At 40.1% G+C, this 22,832-nt stretch overlaps 1 protein-coding gene and 4 non-coding genes across 6 annotated transcripts; all 5 read left to right on the top strand.

The window, feature by feature from the left end:
- Window positions 1-25: 25 nt before the first annotated feature.
- On the top strand, window positions 26-6,762 carry LOC124113084 (tetratricopeptide repeat protein 33-like). 2 transcript variants are annotated; one of them, XM_046473336.2, is made up of 5 exons: window positions 26-118; window positions 445-705; window positions 1,802-1,883; window positions 2,859-2,990; window positions 6,216-6,759. In XM_046473336.2, the coding sequence occupies exons 2-5, from the start codon at window positions 485-487 to the stop codon at window positions 6,495-6,497; spliced, it is 717 nt and encodes a 238-aa protein (XP_046329292.2). In that variant the 5' UTR covers window positions 26-118; window positions 445-484; the 3' UTR covers window positions 6,498-6,759. The 2 variants fall into 2 exon arrangements, with proteins under 2 accessions (XP_046329292.2, XP_046329291.2); XM_046473335.2 differs by having other exon boundaries at window positions 34-114; window positions 6,216-6,762.
- A 14,345-nt stretch (window positions 6,763-21,107) lies between these two features.
- On the top strand, window positions 21,108-21,178 carry Trnag-ccc. The gene has a single exon. It is a non-coding gene; the product is annotated as a tRNA-Gly (tRNA).
- Window positions 21,179-21,568: 390 nt separating this feature from the next.
- Trnag-ccc lies at window positions 21,569-21,639 on the top strand. Its single transcript has one exon. It is a non-coding gene; the product is annotated as a tRNA-Gly (tRNA).
- A 415-nt stretch (window positions 21,640-22,054) lies between these two features.
- Window positions 22,055-22,125, top strand: Trnag-ccc. Its single transcript has one exon. It is a non-coding gene; the product is annotated as a tRNA-Gly (tRNA).
- A 412-nt stretch (window positions 22,126-22,537) lies between these two features.
- On the top strand, window positions 22,538-22,608 carry Trnag-ccc. Its single transcript has one exon. It is a non-coding gene; the product is annotated as a tRNA-Gly (tRNA).
- Window positions 22,609-22,832: the final 224 nt, after the last annotated feature.

The raw sequence follows: 22,832 nt of genomic DNA, 5'->3' as shown, positions 1-22,832 counted from the left end.
AATCAAAACATACATTACATGTTATTCATTATTTACGGAAGTGAACCTTTGACCAGCTGATAAACAAGAACACAAAACATATGCTAATTGCTGTATCTACTAATAACACAGAGAGTGGGTACGTTTACGTTTACTTGGAAACACATTCATGGATGTGTCTGTCTTGTTGGTGCTAACGCTGACTCATTTGAGGACCCTGGCATAAGTTTATATTGTTCTGTTCAGTTTTCGATCACGATAAAGTTCTTCAAATGTGCCAAGTTTTAAGATTTTTGTGTGTGAAATTTAGTTACTGATCAGGTACAACGTTTATTTGTATACAATATAAATGACTCCCCACACCGAATACCAGAATTATTTGGGGTTAGTAGAATCTGTAAAATGAATAAAGTCTCACCTTAAATAAATAAGGATCACATAATATGACGGTTATTTATTTTTCAGACCATTTAAAGGTTATTGATCCCAAATTTGAATACATATAATGACAAGTTTTGGATGGAAAAGGAAAACCGGTACAAACGTTTCCAAATCAACCTCCGCGTCATTTGAAGGGAACACCAAGGATGATGATGAAGAGGTTCGTAATGGTGATATAGATTGGATTTCTCTGGCCCCAAAGAGAAGAATTATCTCCCTTGAAGATGCTGTCGGCAAGAGCGAGAGACTGAAGAACGAGGGTTGTGTCCTGGCAGAGTCTGACAGGTAACATTGACACTTTTAGGATGTACGGTTTCTTTGTTGTTTAAAGCCGCACTCAGAATATTCCAGCTATGTCACAGCAGTCTGTAAATAATCAAGTCTGGACCACATAGTGCAGTGATTGACATCATGAGCATCAAGGAGCAATTTGGATACAATGACATGCCATCAACCAAGTCACCGAGCCTGACTACCTGATCCATTTAGTTGCCTCTTCCAACAAGCATAGGTTGCCTAAGACCTACATTCTCTTCCAAAATCTCTGCAGTTTATGGCACTAGGGAAGATGGCTATAACATGATGTGCTTTCAGATATACATGAGTGTTGTTGAATATTTAGTGCAAACATACTAGGAATGTCACTGTATGCTCACAGTACAATATGTATGACAACTCTTCAATAATATTCTAAAAGTTCTAAAAATATCAATTTGATATATAATGAATCCTGTATTCGTTTCACCATTCCAAATGTGTTTTTTTTAAATTTTGGACTATGGTAACAAATGCCTTATCAAGGAAAGTGTGCATATGCTGTGATAAATCCAGACAATTATCCACCTTCGAACCGTATTTAGCAATTCAGCACATGCTTCCATTCATTTGAGGAAGACTCGTGAAGATTCTGGGGTAGAATAGGTCTTCAGCAACCCATGCTTGCCGTAAAAGGTGACTATGCTTGTCGTAAAAGGCAACTAACGGGATCTGGTGGTCAGGCTAGCTGACTTGGTTGATGCATGTCATCGATCCCAATTGCGTGGATCGATGCTCATGATATTAATCACTGGATTGTCTGGTCCAGACTCGATTATTTACAGATGGCCGTCATATAGCTGGAATATTGCTGAGTGTGGCGTTAAACAACAAAAAAACAAACAAACAACAACATTTGAGAAAGAGTACACAGTGACAAGAAATTTCATTAAAAACTTGAAAAAAAGGTTAAATTTTCATATGTTCATATATTGGCATCAAATGTGTCAGTGTCATTGAAATTTCATGTCAATGATTTCTTCACCCAACAAAGTGTAGGCCAGGGTACAGTATACCACATTACTCAATTTCTTGTTTTTGTTTACCCACTTGTAACGTGCTGCAGATACTGGGAGGCCATCAAGAAATGGGATGAAGCTCTCCACTTTAACCCACTCAATTGTAAGGTCTATGAGATGAAGGCCCAGGTGAGTGGTGCTTCTAGCGACACAGGAAGCACACCCTTCTCACCCAACTTCCTTCATGCACATTGTTACACGCGTCCCTCGAGGGACTCGTGGGCAGGTTCCCAGTTCTTGTCACAGGCAGCTGAGTGGGGAGGATCTGGTGGTTACAGTTTAAGTGATGTTTCTTGTTCATGCTCTCAACACCTGGGTCACCTACCCAGACTCAGTTCTAGAATTATGCACAGATACTATGGCTGGAACATTGCTGACTGTGGTGTAAAACAACATTCACTCAATCTTATCCATCTTTAAGGTAGCCATCAACCTATTATATTAGGGTCTGCTGGCAGATCATTGCATGATCTTTCTTCCCTTAAGTGTCTGGGCAAAGTGTTTATGAAAAAGCATCTGAACTAGTTTTTGTCTTCTTTCCTTCGACCTGTTGAAAGACCGCCTCCGTGGTCTAGTGGTAGAGCGTCCACCTGGGGAGCGGAAGGTCTGGGGTTCAATCCCTCGCAGCATCATACCAAAAGATGTTAAAAGATGGTACTTGTTGTTACCCTGTCTGGGGCTCGGCATTAAGGGGCTAAAACAAGGACTGGTCGGCTCCGAGTCAGTATACTGTGTGTGTTTGGGTGGTATGCATGTTAAACTGCAGTATGGTATCTCAGTGGGCTAGCACTATAAACTCAGCATTAGCCCGGACTAGTACAAGAGCACGGAGGGACGCACGCACAGCTATAATCTTAAACCCCACCTCACCTCACCTCACCTTACCTCACCCCGCCTGGTCAAGGTTTTTAATGTTAGCCACTGGACAATCTCCTAAAAATCTTTAAGATCTACTCTGAGACAATACTTTCTGCATGAAGACCTGAGGATACCTCCATAGGAGTTCACACCAAAGTTAAATTCCTCTAGAAAACCACTTGAGCAAAATACAAAATTGTATCCCATACTCCTATTTTATTACAGTTATTAATTTTGTTTGTCTAGGCGCTGATGGCGCTGAATGAGTTGTACCCGGCGGTGTCGGCGGCGCGGAAGGCTGTTGAAGTCTGTCCCACCTGGTGGGTGGGTCACCAGACCCTGGGGCGAGCACAACTCAACCTGGGAGAAGTGAGACTGGTGAGCTCTTGTAGGCACCATGTGCGACATCCTCAAGGGGTCAGCTCATTATACCATACTATCTGCCATAGGAAATATGTCTTACCATGCACCTGTGTTTTATGAATATATAATGTATAATTAACTGTCTGGCTGTAGTTCGATGCTTTTATGGCATACCAGAGTCAAATTGCCTTCATTTGCCCCTAATGAAGGGGAGATAACTCGTTCGTGGATTACCTCCCCTTGACCATAGTCTTTAAAGGGGCACTGATCTAACGGACTGGTTGTTGCCTTTGTTATTGTTTTTCCCCCGTGAGTACCCGGATGATACGCAACGCAACTGAGCGTGACCAGAGACTAGGGTACCGTCTGCAAGGACAGCTAAATAAACTTGGAGGCTGGAGGCAATATTTGTTTTACGCATTTTTGAACACTGATTGGTTAACTGTGATCTATAAAGATTTCGACAAAGGGCGCTTGTTAATTAATTTCTTCAGCCTAAACAAACAGACATAAAGAACAAGGGAGCTCATCGGATGTGGTCATTTGGAAATACCCCAGATGGTTATAGTTTAATACTAAAAAAAGTATCCATGCAGTGAAAGCATTTTTTGGATTTCGGCTTGCGTCGATAATACGATTACTACTCCCTTGTTTTCATCCACGTTTTCTCTTATAACCCTACACTTGTGTATTTGACATCATTCACTTGATGCTCAGTTAATGAATTTATTACAGGTACAATTAGTGGTAGCACCACTTAGATTACCTGACAAAGGTTCCCATTTGGCATTTATTGTGTCTGGGGTAATTATTCAATCTAAATCCAGGTTTGAAGTGAGGTGAAATGTGTGTTATGTAATATGCACGTGGCAGCCCAGCAAGAGATGAATGATCAGTTGATTTACTTTTTTTTGTAAATCAACGGATCGTTCCTAGTCATCAAAGGATTAACAGAAAATACGTTGATTGATTAATCACTGTTATCTTGCACAGTGGATATGTCAAGAGTGAGTGTCTACATGTCTAGGTTTACTAAAACAAAGGGAATACACTCATATCATGGCGCGAAGTGCCGATGTAAAAACAACATACTTTGTTCAAAGGGTTAACTGATAATACGTTGATTGATTGATCATTGTTATCTATCACTCAATGGAATGTTTAGAAACCGTGGACGTTAAGAAAATAGTTGTCACGTGGGCTTTCTCAGCTGACCATTGAGACTTGACACCTATGTAAAACACCTGAAACAATCCAAGCGATCAGTTGAGAAACGAACACGGGTTATAATATCCCGAAACGATATATATCTTTTAAAATATTTGATTGTTACTGAGACACGTGACATCGAATAAGTTTCTTTGTACAGCTGCACACGAGTGGGATATTGTTCCTTTGTGTGGATATTCACGGATACATTCCTCGAACAAGGAAGCTGCCTAAAACTTATACACATAAATTTGGTAGGTTGTAATTATGATATTTGCATTTTTTGTTTTCCTCCATTTGAACCGATTCGTTCTTGTTTCTCTAAGTCTTGGTTGGGAAATTCTTCAATGCGCGATAGACGTCGTTGTCACAGGTCTTTTCCTTTGTAAGCGTGTATATATTACCGTCAATTTGTAAAATGTGATTCTCTCAGGCAATTTATAAAATGTGTAAATATTTCAGTCATTTTGACTAAAAAATCTGTCCAGATTGATCAAGACGATCAAAAGGGCCTACAAACATCACAACAGATTATTATGTAGGATTAAAAGCCAAACAACTTAGAAATGTACTTTTCAACGCAACATTTTCAGTCTCTTGGTGATGACATTAAACATCAAAATGTTTGGAATTCGTTGTCATAATAATACAGATGGAAATGTTTTTCAGTCACTTTGTAAAATAACTGAATATTTAGACGTTTAATAAATTCGTTACACATTTGACAGTAAAAAGATATACACACTATAAAAAAAGCATATGCTCAGGTGAAATATTTACTTTGTGTTGCAAGTCAAAATAGTGTAAACGAAAATTACCAAGCAAGTGACTTATCAAAACTTCGTCACCATTACCGATGCTACTCACAGAGATACCTACATTTCCTTATTATCTCGAAAACTGTATTTCATTTTGTTGATCAATGTGACCATACGCCCTTATTACTACCCATAAAAGTGACTAATGCGCTTACGAATGGCGCAGCAGAGGTCGCGAACTAGTCTAGATTTCTGTTATACATCCGGGTACTCAATGGGAAAAAACAATAACAAAGGCAACAACCAGTCCCGGGGAATTGCGTTAGATCAGTGCCCCTTTAAGTTGTTTACAGCATCAACCAGGGCCCAATTGCACAAAGCGATCTTAGCGCTAAGATGATCGTAACTCCCATACTTTAACATAGGCTTATAATAGTCTTAGAGCTAAGATCGCTTTGTGCAAGTGGACCCTGATCTATAAGTGGCTAAATTGAGAAACTGGGTTAGTGTAATTTTTCATAAACTGATTCTTCAACATGAAAATGGAATGTAACTGAACTTGAAATAATCTTTCAAGAGGGTTCTATTAGACTTTTCACTCTGCCACTATCACATGTAGTTTTTGTATCCATACATCTGAAATAGTGTTGATGTGATGTATTGACTTACACATGTATTTCACAGTTACTTTGTGATGTGCAAAAATTAATTATGGCTTCAGCATGAAGCATGTCATTTCTTTAAAAAACGGGGTTCACATATGGATCCCTATAGTAAGAAAAAACATGATACCTTCGTACTAATTTGTACTCACACACAAACACCTACAAACACCCTGGATCCCCTTGATACAAACATGAATTTAACTATGTCTTTATAATTTATGTCATGAAATCTTTATTCAATGTGCTTCATATATTTTATACAATCTCATTTGTCTTGTAAGGTAGGGATAATTAATCTGTAATTCCACATCAAATTTCTCATCATCAAATTCCCTATCAACAAATCCTCCTAACAAAATTCTCGACAAATTTATCATCAACAAATTCTTCAACATCAAATTCTTCCTCAATGGATTACTGATCAAATTCCTCATAAACACTTTCCCTGTCAACAAATTCCTCATCAACAAATTCCCCATAAACAAATCCTCCCCCCAATTTCCTCATTAACAAATTCCTCATCCACAAATTTTCGCATCAACAAATTCCCAAACAACAACTTCCTCATCAACAAATTCCCCATCCGCAGTTTGTGTTTCCTCCTTCAGGCTCTGCACAGCTTCTCCATGGCAGTTCACCTCAACCCGGCTGACCGGGAATTGTGGGAGGAGGATCTGATGTGGGCCGACTCCCTGGTGCGACAGCGCAGACAGGCAGCTGAAACAGTCAAGCAACAAGCAAGCAAGTCAACTGTTACTATCACTGAAATCTCTGACGATCCCAGTGCTACATGTATCAGTGACAAGGCTATGGACAAATGTGACACTAGAGCCGGAGACAAGGGGATGTCAGTGAAGGCAAAGATCCTGCTGCACGATGCTTGGCCTTGAGCAAATACAGTGAAGATCCAGGTTACAATGTGTGAATTATATTCATGCTATCAACCACTGGTTTGTCTGACGTGATATGGTCATAATATTTGTTGACTGATGTAATCTGTTAAAAATTGGTGATGAAATATTTATAGGAGTTTTATTCATCTGTAAAGGAATGTCACATACAGTCAATATTGTTAGATGAAATTGAAGAAGAGAGAATGAGTGATTGAGTGAGTGAGTTGGGTTTAACGCTGCTTTTAACAGTATTCCGGTTATAACACGATGTGTCAGCTTAATGTGGGAGGAAAGCCCAAAGTGATGCAGGTCTCGGATGTTTACCACTTCGGTGAAACCCATGAGCACGGGTATGGTGCTGACAAACCTAGAAACATAATCAGGGCGAAACAGGATTCGAACCCACATTCATAGGTTTCTGGCGTGCCAAAGGGACGCAACTCTTAGACGACAGGGGCACCCGTGCCCCCCAGAGGGAGAGAAGATTCATGACATTATGATACTTAAATTATTTATCGAAGTTAAACACAAATCAGCCTTAGGGATATATTTGTCTGTCTGTATTAATTATTGTAAGTTATTCCCCTTTGGTGAACAAACAATTTTGTGATGGCGTTTGCCTCACTGCTGTAGTAGGCATGGGTGGCCAAGTCATCTTAGGTGCCACAATACTCTGGAGAGTTGCGTCTTTTGGGCATGTCAGAGACCTTTGATCGGGGGTTCGAATCCCAGTTCGTCCTGATTATGTTTCCAGGTTTGTCTGCACCATAGCCATGCTTAGTGACTGCAAGGAACATTTACCCCTTTTAAACCGGAAGTGCATAGAGTCAAGTCAAAATGAGTCAACTATTTTGGACTGACGAGATGTTGGAAGAATTAATTGATTTGTTTCAACAACGAGCGGCCATTCACGGGACCAAATATGCCTTTGCCTACCCCGCCGCCGCCTTTTCAACATGGCAATACACAAAATACATATGACAACAGCAAACAATTCTTCGTCAGTAGCATCCACCTTGGCAAGATAATTCCCACCAACACTTTGACGGCCTGCCAAAAACTTTGATGAGTGTAAACAGTCCAACTTGGACCAAGAAAACTTGTTTTTTAACATAATTTCTTTGACCAAGTTTTTGAACAAAGTTTTTGATAGTGTAACGGGGGCTTAAGGCCTGCATCAGTTCAAGTTTTCCTCCCGCATCAAGCTGAGACGTGATATAACGGAAATATTGTTTAAAGGAGGGTTAAACCAAACTGTCTCCCACCTATAGTTTGCTGTCAAAGGAAAGTGTAAAGAGATAAAACAAGCTTAAACTTCGTGTATAAAAACGTAAATCTTATACTACAGATTTGTATTACAAATGGTTCAAAAGGGATTTGAAATGAATGAGTGAATGAATGGAGTATTATGTTGCTTTTGGCAAAATATGAGCCCCATCACAGATGGAGGCTCGAACTATGCTGAGAGGCGAGCCAACTCGAACCGCCACCCGACATTGGAAATGTTAGTGATCATGAGTGATCTCCCTTAGGCCGTAGCGTCACTCACAATCAATATGGTGCTTCGAAGCAGAAGTGGAGAATACATTGCTGTTCTCGCTCAGGCGGTGCTGGTGAATCTTTGGACGCTCATCAGGAAATCCATCCATCTTGAAAGTTCGTTATACAAAGGCGAAAAAACGCCTGAGTACCCTATATTTGGAGTACCAAAGAAAAATAAAGATATATTACAACAGAGTAATTATGTTAAAAGATTGTTTGAGCATTCATGTGCGAAATAATCTTGAATTATTTTCAAAGTATTGTTATCTTGCTTTAAGAAAAGAACAGTATTTGAAATGACAACAAATAAACGAATTCTAGATAAAGACCGTTTTAATCTTAAAGTATTGATTGGTTGGATGGTTTCTTGTTGAACGCCGCACTCATCAATATTTCCAGCTATATGACGGCGGTCGGTAAATAATCCAGTCTGGACCAGACAATCCAGTGATTGAGCATCGATCCACGCAATTGGGCTCGATGACATGCATCAATCAAGTCAGCGAGCCTGACCACCCGATCCCGTTACGATCGCCTCTTACGACAAGCATAGTCGCCTGTTACGGCAAGAAGGGGTTGCTGAAGACCTATCCTACCCCGGATCTTCACGGGTCATTGAATGATTGAAACAAATGTGATACAACTTAGAGTGGTTTGTGACATGAAACGTTAACGTTATTAATACAATTACACTATTGCTAATGTGACGCAGCAGATTAAACACTGTCGTCGAAAGGCAGACAGATGTCAGTCGCGACGGATACAGCAAGTGTTCAGGAGTTGGCTCTCCTCTGACGGGGAGTCTGGGCCGGCAACCCAGTGGTCTGTGTCATTGCAATGGCCGTGCCAAAGTTCTGTTTATTGTGGGTTTGAATCCCAGATTATCGCCCTTGCTCTATCAACGCTGTGGGTTCAAGTGCTAAACGTGTCACTTCGGGCTTTCATTCTTCATTAAACTGACGTACTGTGCTTCAACTACACTGCGGCGTTGAACCCAACACACAAGTGTAGGATACTATGATCTGAAATGTAGAAGACGGAGATTTGTTTCGTCGTTTATTGTCTCATCCGGCAGTCCGCAATAGTGCAGCTGGGTCACGCCGGCCTGTAATACTGGATTCTGGACCAGACAAACCAGTGCTTGATATTATGATCAAAATTCCACGCCGTCGGGGTACGGTGACACAGAATTTACCAAGTTACCGAGACTGACCACCCGATGCTCTTTAGCCGATTCTTACGACAAGCAAATAACAATATATTTCTGGGCCCAAATAAAGAAAACCCCATGGCCCACCAATATACCTTCAGTTTATTGAAATACACATGTATATTGACAAGTGAACCCACTGAACATAATCCCCACATACGATCCCCACTGAAGTTAAACATTTCAAAAGCGCCCAGCCGTCTAGGAAAATCCTTGATCCGCCTTAACCCTACTTAAACCATTCAACAGCCAGGCGGTTGTACTTTTGCTTTTCCTAAACATTTTTATTAAATGTGTGTGACGTATCATCATCATCATCATCATCATCATCATCATCATCATTAGACCAACGACTACGAATCACACCACTGCTATGAAGCTTTTGATCATCATCATCATCATCATCATCATCACAATCATCATTAGACCAACGTCTACGAATCACACCACTGCTATGAGGCTTTTGATGATGATGATCATCATCATCACAATCATCATTAGACCAACGTCTACGAATCGCACCACTGCTGTGCGGCTTTTGAGTTATAGCATTTACACCCATCAGTTTCACCACCCATAAACTCAATTCAGTCTCCAAAGTGTACCATGGGAATAATTAACTTGAATGTTTGGGTTTTTTGTTCCAACCTTACTTAATATTTCGGTGTTTACTTCCTCTTAATATGCTTTCTAAATATATTTTCTAATCAAATTTATGGCGTACTTTAATACTGAAATCTTATAAACTGAACCTGCCCATCAGTTTTGATATCACGCACGTCTAAGGCAAGAGGGAGGGTGGTTGTTTCGTATAAGCCTATTGTTCGGTACCCCGACCGTTATATTGCCGCATTTCTATTAATTGCGATTAAACTAAACTACCATCCACCCACTCGAATGGTAAGAGGCCGAAGTCTTGTGAGATTCTTAACAAATCAGCTATCCTCTTCAATCAAGTACTTTCATGGATAATTTGTTTCATTGAAATTCGAGGTTTAGTGGCATTTTTTAATATATTTTATTCAAACACTTCACAATGTGAGCCACATGCTACATACACACCGTCATTATGAAATAATTCAAAATGTACATAAATTTAAACGGAAATGATGCTTCATTACTTCGATAAAATTACAAAATTAAACAGTTAATTTCAAATATTAAATTTGCGATATAAAAAAAATGAACTTTAACTAAAAAAATATTGTTTCATAACGTCGTAAAAAGACCATGAAAAATTAGTCAAAATTGATTTCTCATTTCCAACCACCCAACTTGTCGCTTAATTTAAGCTCAATCAAATTAAACCGAGGTTCACATTTCCCTGGAAATGTGGTGCCCCGTTCTTCCGCGAATAAAGTATAAATCTCAAGTTAACTCTTGTAAAAAACTAATGAATACAATGTTTCGTGTCACAATAGACACGCGATGGCGTTTTTGCATCTGTTAAATTGTTTGATCCCCGGCAGATGATCATGTTTATTGATGCCATGCGTTGCAATATACAACTGCTGACGAATAGCTTGTTCATTTCAGCTCGCGTGCTCACGGCACGTGCACTAGTCGCGCGCGGACCGTTGTACATATCCTAATATTTGAAGCATTGCCGGTGCTCGTGAAAACAGAGGGTGTGCGCGTGGCTCGAGATTTTACGGATTCGGAGGGATGATTAAGAGCGACGTGTGTGAAATTGATGACTTTGTTCATTTCATGTTTATTTCATTCACAGGGGACTGGTGGAAATTGGACAGCGCGTCAACAACAGGAGACGCAGTCAACGCATTATATTACAAGAAGGTGTACACGTCTAATTTTAAAGCTGGACTTAGTAAATATTTCCATAGCTGCAATATTGAACATAAAAAATAGATCACTCTTTTAATACAATCTTTCGAAACATGGTTTTATAGAAATGTATATATGCATAACGGGGTCTTCTATTTAGCACTATGCATATTAAATGCATGTGCACTCTCCTGACGATAATGAATATTAAGAGCCAAATCGATCAAGGAGGATAAGATATGTATACACTTGACATTGTTGTGATAAGGATCAAAGTGTCAATTAACTGGGATCAAATAAGCTGATGTGGTACATATAAAATGTATCATATGTTTCACTGGATACTGACATGCTCATAATTATATTGATAATAATGATAATGATAAAACACTATCCTTTCGATAATGTACCATGTATTTTGTGTTCTTGGTAAATCATACACATTTACAGAAAAACTCAAATAATTCAACTTAGTTTTAACGTTCATCATCAAAAAGTAATCTTTCTTGCTCTTTTCCGTTTTATTTTTCACCACCAAATCTATTTTATAGGGATAATGTATATTTTCAAATTCGCTGTCAATTACAAATACCACTTATTTAAGAAAACGATACTTTTTTACTTTATTTAACTGTTATCTAAGTAGCAAACGTCGATATATTTCTTTGGATTTTTTAAAAGAATGTGGAAATGTTACAGAACTTTTTGTGATCAAACATGATATTTTTATACACAATAAAAATGTATTACATTCACCTCCGACTCTCGGTGATTATCCGAAAGCTCTGTCCACAGCATGTAATCAGGGGGCCCAAATCTGGTTGTCAAAGAACAAGAAGATGGCACCTTGATCTCGCGAAATCTCGTTGCAACGTTATCGACCCCAAGTCCCCATTACACGCCTCGCAGTGGGGTGCCCTTGTACCCAATGTCAAATATTTACTGATAATTTTAAAAGTCTGAGCATCCTTGGCCTTGGGGAGTTGTTATGTATAGGGACATACGGGCAGTTATTGAAGAACCAATTCAAGACACGACGCCATTTTGAAAATGTTATCCAACGTCGATACGAGTTTTTTGACGTCACGTGAAAGCTAGGGGCGACGTGGCTGGACCTTCTTAACTCACCGAATGAGATTGCCTCTAAAAAGAGCGCTCCAGAAACTGTAATATTTTGTCAAAGAATTTCAAGACTCGGCCGAGACGCCTTTAGCGATATTGGTTGTCTGAGCCAATAAAGCGGTCTCTTCATTGATCGACTGCTCGCGAGGTCAAATGTTTTCTAAACAAAAGATGCAGAATTGTCACAGAAATTACTCAAGGCAACAATAGTATGAAAATGTACTGTCACTCACAATACATGATCTCCGAGCTATAAGGAGCAATCTGCCATTTTTGTCAAGTAATCCGAAAACCGGGGTAAATTTCAGGAGGGGCCCCAAGTAGTGAGATCAAATGGCGGCCTATTGACAACTATTGGGTAAAATGACATTTATATTATATCGCAGCATCTTCAACTTGTAGAGTCCAACACTTGATGTGTTTTAATTAAAACCCGGGACTCGTTCAATGTTATCTGTCTCCTGTCACGTTTTTCACATGGAATTTTAATAGTTGTTTGACAGACCCAATGAAAAGTGATAGCCGATATTTTGGCCAAGTGGAATGATCATTTACATGGAAAAAGACGGAAATTGAGATATTCTATCTGTGGTTGCGTGTTCGCTTTTTAAAAGAAATAAAAAAAATAAAAATGTACTTTCATATAGTTCAGTGTTAGAGTGTTCTAAATTCATTAATCAACCGGATGGATAATGTATATATTTGAACAGATAAATTTCAGTTAATAATATTATTTCCATTTGTCTGAAATATATTATGTAAGCATTTTCTTATTGGCAAACTATATATCGTTTGGGTCTGACTAACCGATGAATAAAGACTTATTACAGATGCATTTTTTATTATCCGTTTTCGTTAATATTTTTGCACACTTCAAAATAACAACAAACATAGACTTTACGTCATAAACATAAAACCACTGCACACAGTTGCGTGTTCGACACGTTGAACGACACATTGACATTTCTTTAATATAAAATTCGAGGCCAATGGACATTTAGAAGGAGGCTAAGGTTACCAACTGAGAACTAGAAAAAATTATCCATGCCAATCTTGTTCATAGGATGATTTCAGTCTATATACACACTCGGATAGAAAACTGCTGCATTAGTTAAGCTTAGATGTTCTTCTCACCAGCTCCAAACTGAAACTGGTGGATATGTTAAAGAAGTAAAATCAGATAGAATATGTCATGTATGCAAACTAAGATACATAGAGGATGAATACCATCTTGTACTTGTGTGTTATGCTTATGGCAATCTCAGGAGTGTGCATATACCCCCAAAATACTACTTATATCCACCATTACATAACTTGTACTTACTAATGTCTTAAAAAAATCAGAAACTGAGAAACATCTTGCAACGTGTGTATATAAATCAATGCAACTAAGACAATCGTTTATGTGAACAATGTATATCAAATTACCAATGTATATATGATGTTATTCTTTCAAGTAATGATGTAACTGTAGGATGCCACTCCTTAATACAGATTGATAAGTGTGATAAGTATGACACACTTACACATCCACACATATTTAAACATTCACAAACATTTAGAGTTACACCGACAAACACGTACGCATCGGAATACTCTTAAACATCAACACATCCTTACGAACAGCAGACACTTAGGCATCCGTACATATTTCACAGGATTTTTTGTCTCCAAATCCGACAAGTCAATATGAGAGTACTACTTTTCCAATTAACCAACAAAGAAACTAGATGGGTATTTTATGGTAAAAAAAGAAAAGAAATGACACGGCATTGTGTAGTAACTCACAAGCCGACCATCTCCTCCAACCTGTCAGTAAGGCCCCAATCTGCCGCCTCTCCGATATGGCACTGAACCTACGGCAAATATCAGAGCCAGTGACATGTCACCCGCCAAACTAATTTGTCAATATCACTGTCAAAGCATAGCCATCTGAGGTGCACGTGGCCCACGTAGACTCGAGTACCGCGTTTTGTCCGTGTAAAACTCGGATCTGATTGATGGACGTTCTCCTATTGTGGCGACTTGTGGTCAAACGCTGTCTGTCTGACACGACCACACGGCACACCATCCTCGGACTGGCGCTGATAAAGGATAGTTCAAGAGACTGTTTCAGCAACATCTATGTCTGTCGACTCCATTGACTAACATAAAGTCTATGAAATCGTTTATTGCAGAATAAATATCTATTTCAGTTTATTCTAATGGTGATTGTGGATTTTTTTTGCCGATTGATATTATCCAAACTGTTCCTTCATAAAATTCAATGAGGATATTCTGAAGCCAAGCTGCAGGTTTATCGACTCCCTTAAGCCTTACAATCTGTATCTACAGTTTTAGTTACAGCAGCGATTGATTGACAATGACGCTGATTATTTGGTTAAAAGATGGTACTTGTTGTTACCCTGTCTGGCGCTCGGCATTAGGGGGCTAAAACAAGGACTGGTCGGCTCGGAGTCAGTATACTGTGTCTGTGTGGGGTATTCATGTTAAACTGCGGCATTGTATCTCAGTGAGCTAGCACTATAAATCGGCATCAGTCCGGACTAGTACAAGCAGCCACACAAACACACACACGTACATGCACGTCGCTATATAAGTGCAATAATCTTGGACGCGACGTTAAACCCCATTTCACCTCACCTCACCTCTATTGTTCTGTGCTACCCAAAATACCACCTCAATACTTATGATTATGATGGTGGCGATAATAGTCATAATTTAAATGACAGTAGCAGTGGTAGTTGTAATAGCAGGACTATTAGCAGTTGAGTTTAATCTCCTACGGTAAACAGACCCACGATATATCACTTGGTGAGTGAGTCGGGTTTAACCCCGCTTTTGACAGCATTCAAGTTATATCACGGCGTGTCAGCTTAATGTGGGAGAGAAGCCCGAAGTGATGCAGGTCTTAGATGTGTACCACTTTGGTGAAACCCATGAGTGCGGGTATGGTGCTGACAAACCTAGAAACATAATCGTGGCGAACCAGGATTCGAACCCACAATCATAAGTTTCTTGCGTGCCCAAGGGACGCAACTGTGCAAAGCGAATCGCGGCGCCTTAGACGACAGGTCCACCCGTACCCCCACTTTTGTAAGACAGTTGACAGGGAAATAGTTACCCAAGATAGTCATCGACATATACTGATACGCCACAACAGTAGTCCATTTGTGAACGCAGTTTCTGTAAACATCTTGATAAAAACATATCTCGAAAAACGAAGAAATCATTCAGTAAATTTGTATAGTAACCTGTGTGTTTTCACAGAAGCCTTGCATCCACGCCGTTCAATAAATGGATTTACGATAACTACCTATACAGCCCATCATTATCAACATCCATCATGCAATCAGCCTGAATCCATTGCTCACTTGTTACTGAAAAGGCAAGACCACGCCCCAGCGCGTCTCAGTTAAAACAAGAATTGCAACTTGATACGATATCTGTCGTAGATCTCCTTAAGCCAAGAGATGCAATAGCGAAGGCCAAATGAACTCTATTGAACGTATATGAATTGTATCAATACTGAAACTCACAATAGATATGTGTACCCTACTCACACACACATGTCCCAAAGAGGGACGGGTCAGATGAAATTGCTAAGGCAGAAGGCGACCTCTCCAACACTTTAAGCAATAACATTCATCAGATATATGGATATTCAGCAGGAATAACAGCGACCGCGTTGCTTCTATCGTGCACCACATTAAGACGAAAAGTCATTGACGTATGTAAATTACAAATGAAAATGTTATACTGCTTGAATCATGCATTTCGCTTTTCAAATTCTTCAAAATGCAATTACGAAAACAGAAAATGAGCTATTTTGAAATAACAAGCCATGTGGGAAGCAGGGTTACAGTAGACAATCATCAAATCTTAGACAGACGATGACATCAGCGGCGCACGCTCCTGCGCATCTGTTCACACGCTCGGACTAGGATCTCGCGAGATTTGTGCGAGATGGTCACGTGGACGACCTCCTGCGGAGCCACTTTACTACAAGCCACATCAGTGGAAACATTTACAATACAGATTTTGAGAGCCCGTGTCGATGTTTAGATTAATTTGGTGTTGATTAAAACATCCATGAAAGTTTCATAAGATCTGAACGCTGATGGGCCCCATAAGGTGACATTAGCGAAATATTTGACGGTTGTTAACGAGCGGCGAATACTCGATACACTCTACCCATTGTTGTTACTAATCAGCGCTGTAGGGAGTTCAGCAGATTGCATTTGACTTCTCTTCTATCAAGTACAACGTTTGGATAGCTTTGTTTCTTGAGGGAAAACTACCAATCTGTCTCAATAGGAATGGAACATCATGGTAAACACATCAGGGAACGGAAGCCAATGAGGGCCATATCATTTGTATTTATTTCTTGAAACTTGAAATTATAAGATTATTAATGAATGCTTTATCCTGAACTTTCAATTTAATATCTTGCAGTTTCAACACAGTATCTTGAATTTTCATGTTGTCTTGATTATGGCCGTAATGGGCTTCTGTAGATACAACCCCCCCCCCCCCCCCCCCCCCCCCCCCCCCCCCACCACCACCAATACAGTACAGCCATACCAGTTTGCATGTATTATGAACATTGCGTATAGCGTTCCATAATTACAGGCTTCATTTGAACCAAATACATACTCGTTAATTCGACATAATCATATGTAACCAACCAAGTCGGATTAACTGGACTTGACTGTACACAACCAGGCAGGATATTTCAATAGATATTCTGTGGTAATGAAAAAGGACAAAATTGGCTACCGCGTTTTCATCAAGTATCCCCAACAGCCAGTGCGGACATCTTGTCGGCTATAGGGGAGGATGCTCCTTACTGCCACGAGGGAGCCTCGTAGATGATCCAAGATCAGGGGGATCTCAACTGCCACCACCAAAGACAATGTTGATACAAGACATGATTATGATTATGGATGATCGACAACACACGCCACACAGCTGATACAGCAGGCATCTCTCATGAGAGATGAGGGCATCCTGAGAGATGAACTTGGCATGACTAAGGTTTCAGCAGTGTGGCTTACAAGGCTTCTGACTGATCAGAAACGCTCTTGGGCCATCATCTCTCGTGAAATTTGTTTTACGACGTTTTGACTCGAGCGAATGTGTAACAATAGTTGAGTCTTGGGTCTTGGGTTCACCGCCATCAGCCAGAGTCGAGGCAGTTGAGACTTCTAACGTCTCCTCAGAAGAAGGAGGCAAAATCTGTTCCATCGGCTGGCAAGGTGATGGCTTCGTTTTTCTGGACTACCTCTGGAAAGGTCAGACACTGACTGGACAGTATTATGCTAATCTGCTTAGAATATCAAGACTAAACATCGTAGAACACTTACTAAAGGTGTGTTGTCCCATCAGGACCATGCATCTGTAAACAAGTCTGTTTGTACCCATGGCTGCAATGTATAAACGTGGCTTTGAACTCATTGAACATCCTCTGTATGCACAAGCCTTGACACCATGAGATTTACAACTCTTCCAAAACGTGAACAAAGAACTGTCTGACAAGCATTATGCAAATGTTGATGACGTCATTTAAAAAATGGAAGACTTTCTACAGCACCGGAAGGGGGCCTACTACACCAGCGTGATCCAGGCACTCCAGCGTTGTTGACCGAAGTGTGTGGACCGTGGAGAGCATCCATCGCCATTGTGTTGCAACCACGTCCTACAACGCGGTCCTTCATAGTTAGGTTCAGAACTTTTCAGTCATCTCTTGTTGAATATATGTGCACAAGTATGGGACGTGTTTCATTTGTGGTTTTGGGAAATGACAATATTTGTAAACTATTTGTAAAACGTTTTCCATGTATGCTAGGGAACTTTAAAAACTCAATAGGGACATGGTTTCGTGAAAAACATATACATGTATGTAGGTTAATAATAATTTTATCTTACCCCCATGTCAGAATATTGAGATCTCATTGATTCACGTGATCTTGATAAAATACTATGTATCGAGCTTGGGAGGGGCATACATTTCTGAGTGGGAAGAATAAATCCTTTACACCCCGCCACGAAGAAAAAAGCTGCACGTTGCTTACGAGTCAATGAAAGTCACGTGACACAGCAAAAGTTAACCTCAGCTCAACAGATATTTTCTTTCACTTTTCAATTTGATTTAATTCGTTTACAATGGCAGGTTGAAACATATCGGCAAGATAAATTCCTTGCAGCAGAATCCCTCGGTGTATATGTGGTTATATGCTAAGTTTCATAAAACGATCCGCTACAACTTATTGTATTATTTAAGCTGTCGGCACATGTTCTACAGAAACGTACGCCATCAGAGACCAACGCACTACTAAACAATTCTAGTTGTACTGCTGGGGAGGGGTACTCTTGTCATGTACTTTAGTGTATGTCTCGCGCACTGTGAAAAATAGTGACGCAAAATGTATTGCCAAACTAGGGAACATGTGGATGGGCTGCATTTCTGTTGTGCCTCTGTCGGGAGCATTATTAAATAAATAGACGGATTATTAAATAATTATTAATTATTAAGTAATGATGATACAGATGGAACGAATCTGCCGGACAAAAGAAAGTATATCCGCGAAAAGATGAAAATCGCCGAAAAATAGACTAACATTTAGTCTCTGAAATGAACATATCGTACATAAAAAAACAGTTGTTCAGTTATCTTAATAAAAATATAATAAAAAGGAGCCCAGTGACTCTCTTCATTTTCAGATGCTGCAGTGATCTAGACTTGCCAAACATTATAGACTTGCATGGGCTATTTTTGATATATATTTGTATCAGGGTCTGTAAGACAGACTAGCCGAAAAACTGCAAGCTGCAAAACACAACTATGATACCCTTATCAAATACATCACCATGGAATAAGATCTCTTGTTATTCATTTTAGCACCATCAAACATGGGTGTATACTCACTTTTGACCGGCAGTTTAACAGGTTCCCAGTGTGCCTACATCCGATTCTGCATCCCAATTTGCCTACAGAAAATAATGTAGGCACCATAGGAACTCAGTTGCATCCCTATTCATTTAAATAATGAACCACTATTGTTTGACTTATTTTTTTTTTAATATCTGTTACCCAATCAGGCCAGGCTTGTACTGTTGCAGCTTCCTGTGTAAAATGTTAGTAACTGAAAAAACTGAGTAGAGGAATCAATTACTCATTTCTGTTCCAACAGTTCTTAAGCTGAGCAGAGATGTTAATACATATTATGACTGTATAAACAATATTTTCTTTTAGAGATCAATGCAGTTAACATTAGACTGAGTATATGCTTATTACCGTATTGACACATTTCACTCAGTCTAATGTATACACTTCCTTTATTTTAATCCCATCACATTGAAAAGTATAAAACTAGATGTTGGCAAGTCACGGTATCACATCATGGCAAATATTCAGCGATTGTGTGTGTGAATGATGGTGACGATGACAAGCTGCTTGTGTTTGCCACTGATGATATGCTGAAGATGCTCCAGGAGACTGAGACGTGGTGCATGGATGGCAGGTTCTGTGAGTGTCCCAGTTTTATGCAGTTCACTGTATGCTGAATGCTAAGATGTACCCAGTTGTCTTTGCACTGTTGCCCTACTGCCATTTTTGCCAAGTTCAAGACGCCTGGATCGCGGTGATGGAGGGAGGCCCTGACCCCTAGATCAGATTCTTCAATGACTACATGACGTCAGGGTTGACCATGACGCCAGGTTCCAAGGGCGCACGTGGAATCAATATGGAAATATTGGACCCCGCACCAACATCAACCTCGGGTGATGGCTTCATCCCAAACCGAAAACGTGTACCGGGAAATGGACAATGGGTTAATCCAAATCAACCTCAGTCATCGTATTATCCACGCAATCCGAAAATAGTTTCACTGCGGGGATACATTTAATTTTTTTTTAACTATAACCATCAGGGATATTTCTAAATAACGACATACGATAAGCTTTCACCGTTCTTTTTGTCTGTTTGTTTAGGCTAAAGAAATTAATTAAAATGTGCCCTTTGTAATTTTGAAATCTTCATAGATCACGGGTTACCAGTGTTCAGAAATGCGCACAGATATTGCTTCATTTAAGCTGCTTTTACAGACGGTAGTCCTGTCTCTTGTCACGCTCAGTTGCGTGAGCCATTCAATCACCTCACGGCAGATAGCGGCCGAGTCAGACAGCCGGGAAGAAGCCAGAGATAAGTGCCCCTTTAACGCCGCTGTGAAGATTATTTCAGTAATATAACGGCGAGTCAGCAAATCCGGCAAGAGATGACTCAGGTCGTTGCGTTACACCCTTATTGAAAGTGAAGAGCACGTGTAGGGTCACGTCAGACCAAGGTTCCTAATCGGAGCAAACATGTGTGTCCTCCCCAGGTCCTGTCTCAGTGTGCCTGAGAACCGCGGTGCCAACACGACATATCTAACTGTTCATGGGGACCGTGTCCATCATTAGCCCAGACTGAGTAGCCGCGGCATTAGTCTGTCTTACAGACCCTGATACAAATACATATCAAATACAACCCATGCAAGTCTATAATGTTTGGCAAGTCTAGAATACTGCAGTATCAGGAAATGAAGAGAGTCACTGGGCTCCCTTTTATTATATTTGTATTGAGATAACTGAACAACTGTTTTTTCTGTACGATATGTTCACTTCAGAGACTAGATGTTAGTCTACCGCGGCATGTGCGGATTTACTCATTTTAACCCGATAATATAACGACACAAGAACATTGGACATTGGACTTACTGTGACCCAGATCTGCTGTGTATACTGAGGATATGACGAACTTGTCGGGTAGATTTCTACCATTGCAATTACAGACCTAGCCTGTTATATTGAAAACAAATTATCACACGACAAAGAATGTACCAGATAAATTTCAAACTTTATTCACAACTAAATGGGAGCAGTAAAGAGAAGGGCATCGATAACATTAAGCGCCGCTGGTGTAGTGGTATCATGCAAGATTCCCATTCTTGCGACCCGGGTTCGATTCCCGGGCGGCGCACGTCCTTTTGACCTAGTTTAGAGCAGGGAGCACACTGAAAACTGAAGTGATTTAGGCCACTCTACTGAACTGAAACTTTATTCAATTGACGTTTGTTTCATTTTGCATGTGGAAAATGTGCATGCATACGGACTTGTCTTTAAATGAAGATGGGAGTGACAAATATATTTAGGAGTGTTTGAAACATCAGTGACATTAATTGAGGAAAGGTGTTAGCTGAAGTAAAGTTTAGGTATATATATGGTCTGCAACGAATTCATTTAAGGAGCATTTCGAGTTGCATATAGAATTAAACTGACTACCACGGGAGAAAAGTGAGTGGTCGACAGTGTTTATTTTCGTTGATCTGTGGACAGCAAGAAGAATAGAGTGAGAGGATGATATCAGGGATCGCCGCTGGTGTAGTGGTATCATGCAAGATTCCCATTCTTGCGACCCGGGTTCGATTCCCGGGCGGCGCACGTCCTTTTGACGATTTCTAGTTCATTGTATATATAGTTGCAATCGAGTGGGGTGCAGACTGAAAACTGAAGTGATTTAGGCCACTCTACTGAACTGAAACTTAGTTCAATTGACGTTTATGTTATTTTGCATGTGGAAAATGTGCATGCATACGGACTTGTCTTTAAATGAAGATGGGAGTGACAAATATATTTAGGAGTGTTTGAAACATCAGTGCCATGTCTTGAGGAAAGGCGTTAGCTGAAGTAAAATTTAGGTATATATATGGTCTGCAACGAATTCATTTAAGGAGAATTTCGAGTTGCATATAGAATAAAACTGACTACCACGGGAGAAAAGTGAGTGGTCGAGAGTGTTTATTTTCGTTGATCTGTGGACAGCAAGAAGAATAGAGTGAGAGGATGATATCAGGGAGCGCCGCTGGTGTAGTGATATCATGCAAGATTCCCATTCTTGCGACCCGGGTTCGATTCCCGGGCGGCGCACGTCCTTTTGACGATTTCTAGTTCATTGTATGTAGTTGCAATCGAGTGGGGTGCAGACTGAAAACTGAAGTGATTTAGGCCACTCTACTGAACTGAAACTAGTTGAATTGACGTTTGTTTCATTTTGCATGTGGAAAATGTGCATGCATACGGACTTGTCTTTAAATGAAGATGGGAGTGACAAATATATTTAGGAGTGTTTGAAACATCAGTGCAATGTATTGAGGAAAGGTGTTGGCTGAAGCAAAGTTTACGTATATATATGGTCTGCAACGAATTCATTTAAGGAGCATTTCGAGTTGCATATAGAATAAAACTGACTACCACGGGAGAAAAGTGAGTGGTCGACAGTGTTTATTTTCGTTGATCTGTGGACAGCAAGAAGAATAGAGTGAGAGGATGATATCAGGGAGCGCCGCTGGTGTAGTGGTATCATGCAAGATTCCCATTCTTGCGACCCGGGTTCGATTCCCGGGCGGCGCACGTCCTTTTGACCTAGTTTAGAGCAGGGTGCAGACTGAAAACTGAAGTGATTTAGGCCACTCTACTGAACTGAAACTTTATTCAATTGACGTTTATGTTATTTTGCATGTGGAAAATGTGCATGCATACGGACTTGTCTTTAAATGAAGATGGGAGTGACAAATATATTTAGGAGTGTTTGAAACATCAGTGCCATGTCTTGAGGAAAGGCGTTAGCTGAAGTA

This window comes from Haliotis rufescens, unplaced genomic scaffold, assembly GCF_023055435.1.
Source record: "Haliotis rufescens isolate VD_foot unplaced genomic scaffold, xgHalRufe1.0.p SCAF_2, whole genome shotgun sequence".
Lineage (NCBI taxonomy): Eukaryota > Metazoa > Mollusca > Gastropoda > Lepetellida > Haliotidae > Haliotis > Haliotis rufescens.
Note: the sequence above shows the minus strand (reverse complement) of the source record. Positions and strands in the feature narration are given on the sequence as shown.

Excerpts from the sequence above, each read along its gene's own strand:
- LOC124113084 (XM_046473335.2), top strand. The coding sequence starts at position 485 with ATGACAAGTTTTGGATGGAAAAGGAAAACCGGTACAAACGTTTCCAAA. Across the intron at positions 1,884-2,858 it reads TCTATGAGATGAAGGCCCAG|GCGCTGATGGCGCTGAATGA; the intron begins GTGAGTGGTGCT and ends TTGTTTGTCTAG. Across the intron at positions 2,991-6,215 it reads ACCTGGGAGAAGTGAGACTG|GCTCTGCACAGCTTCTCCAT; the intron begins GTGAGCTCTTGT and ends TTCCTCCTTCAG.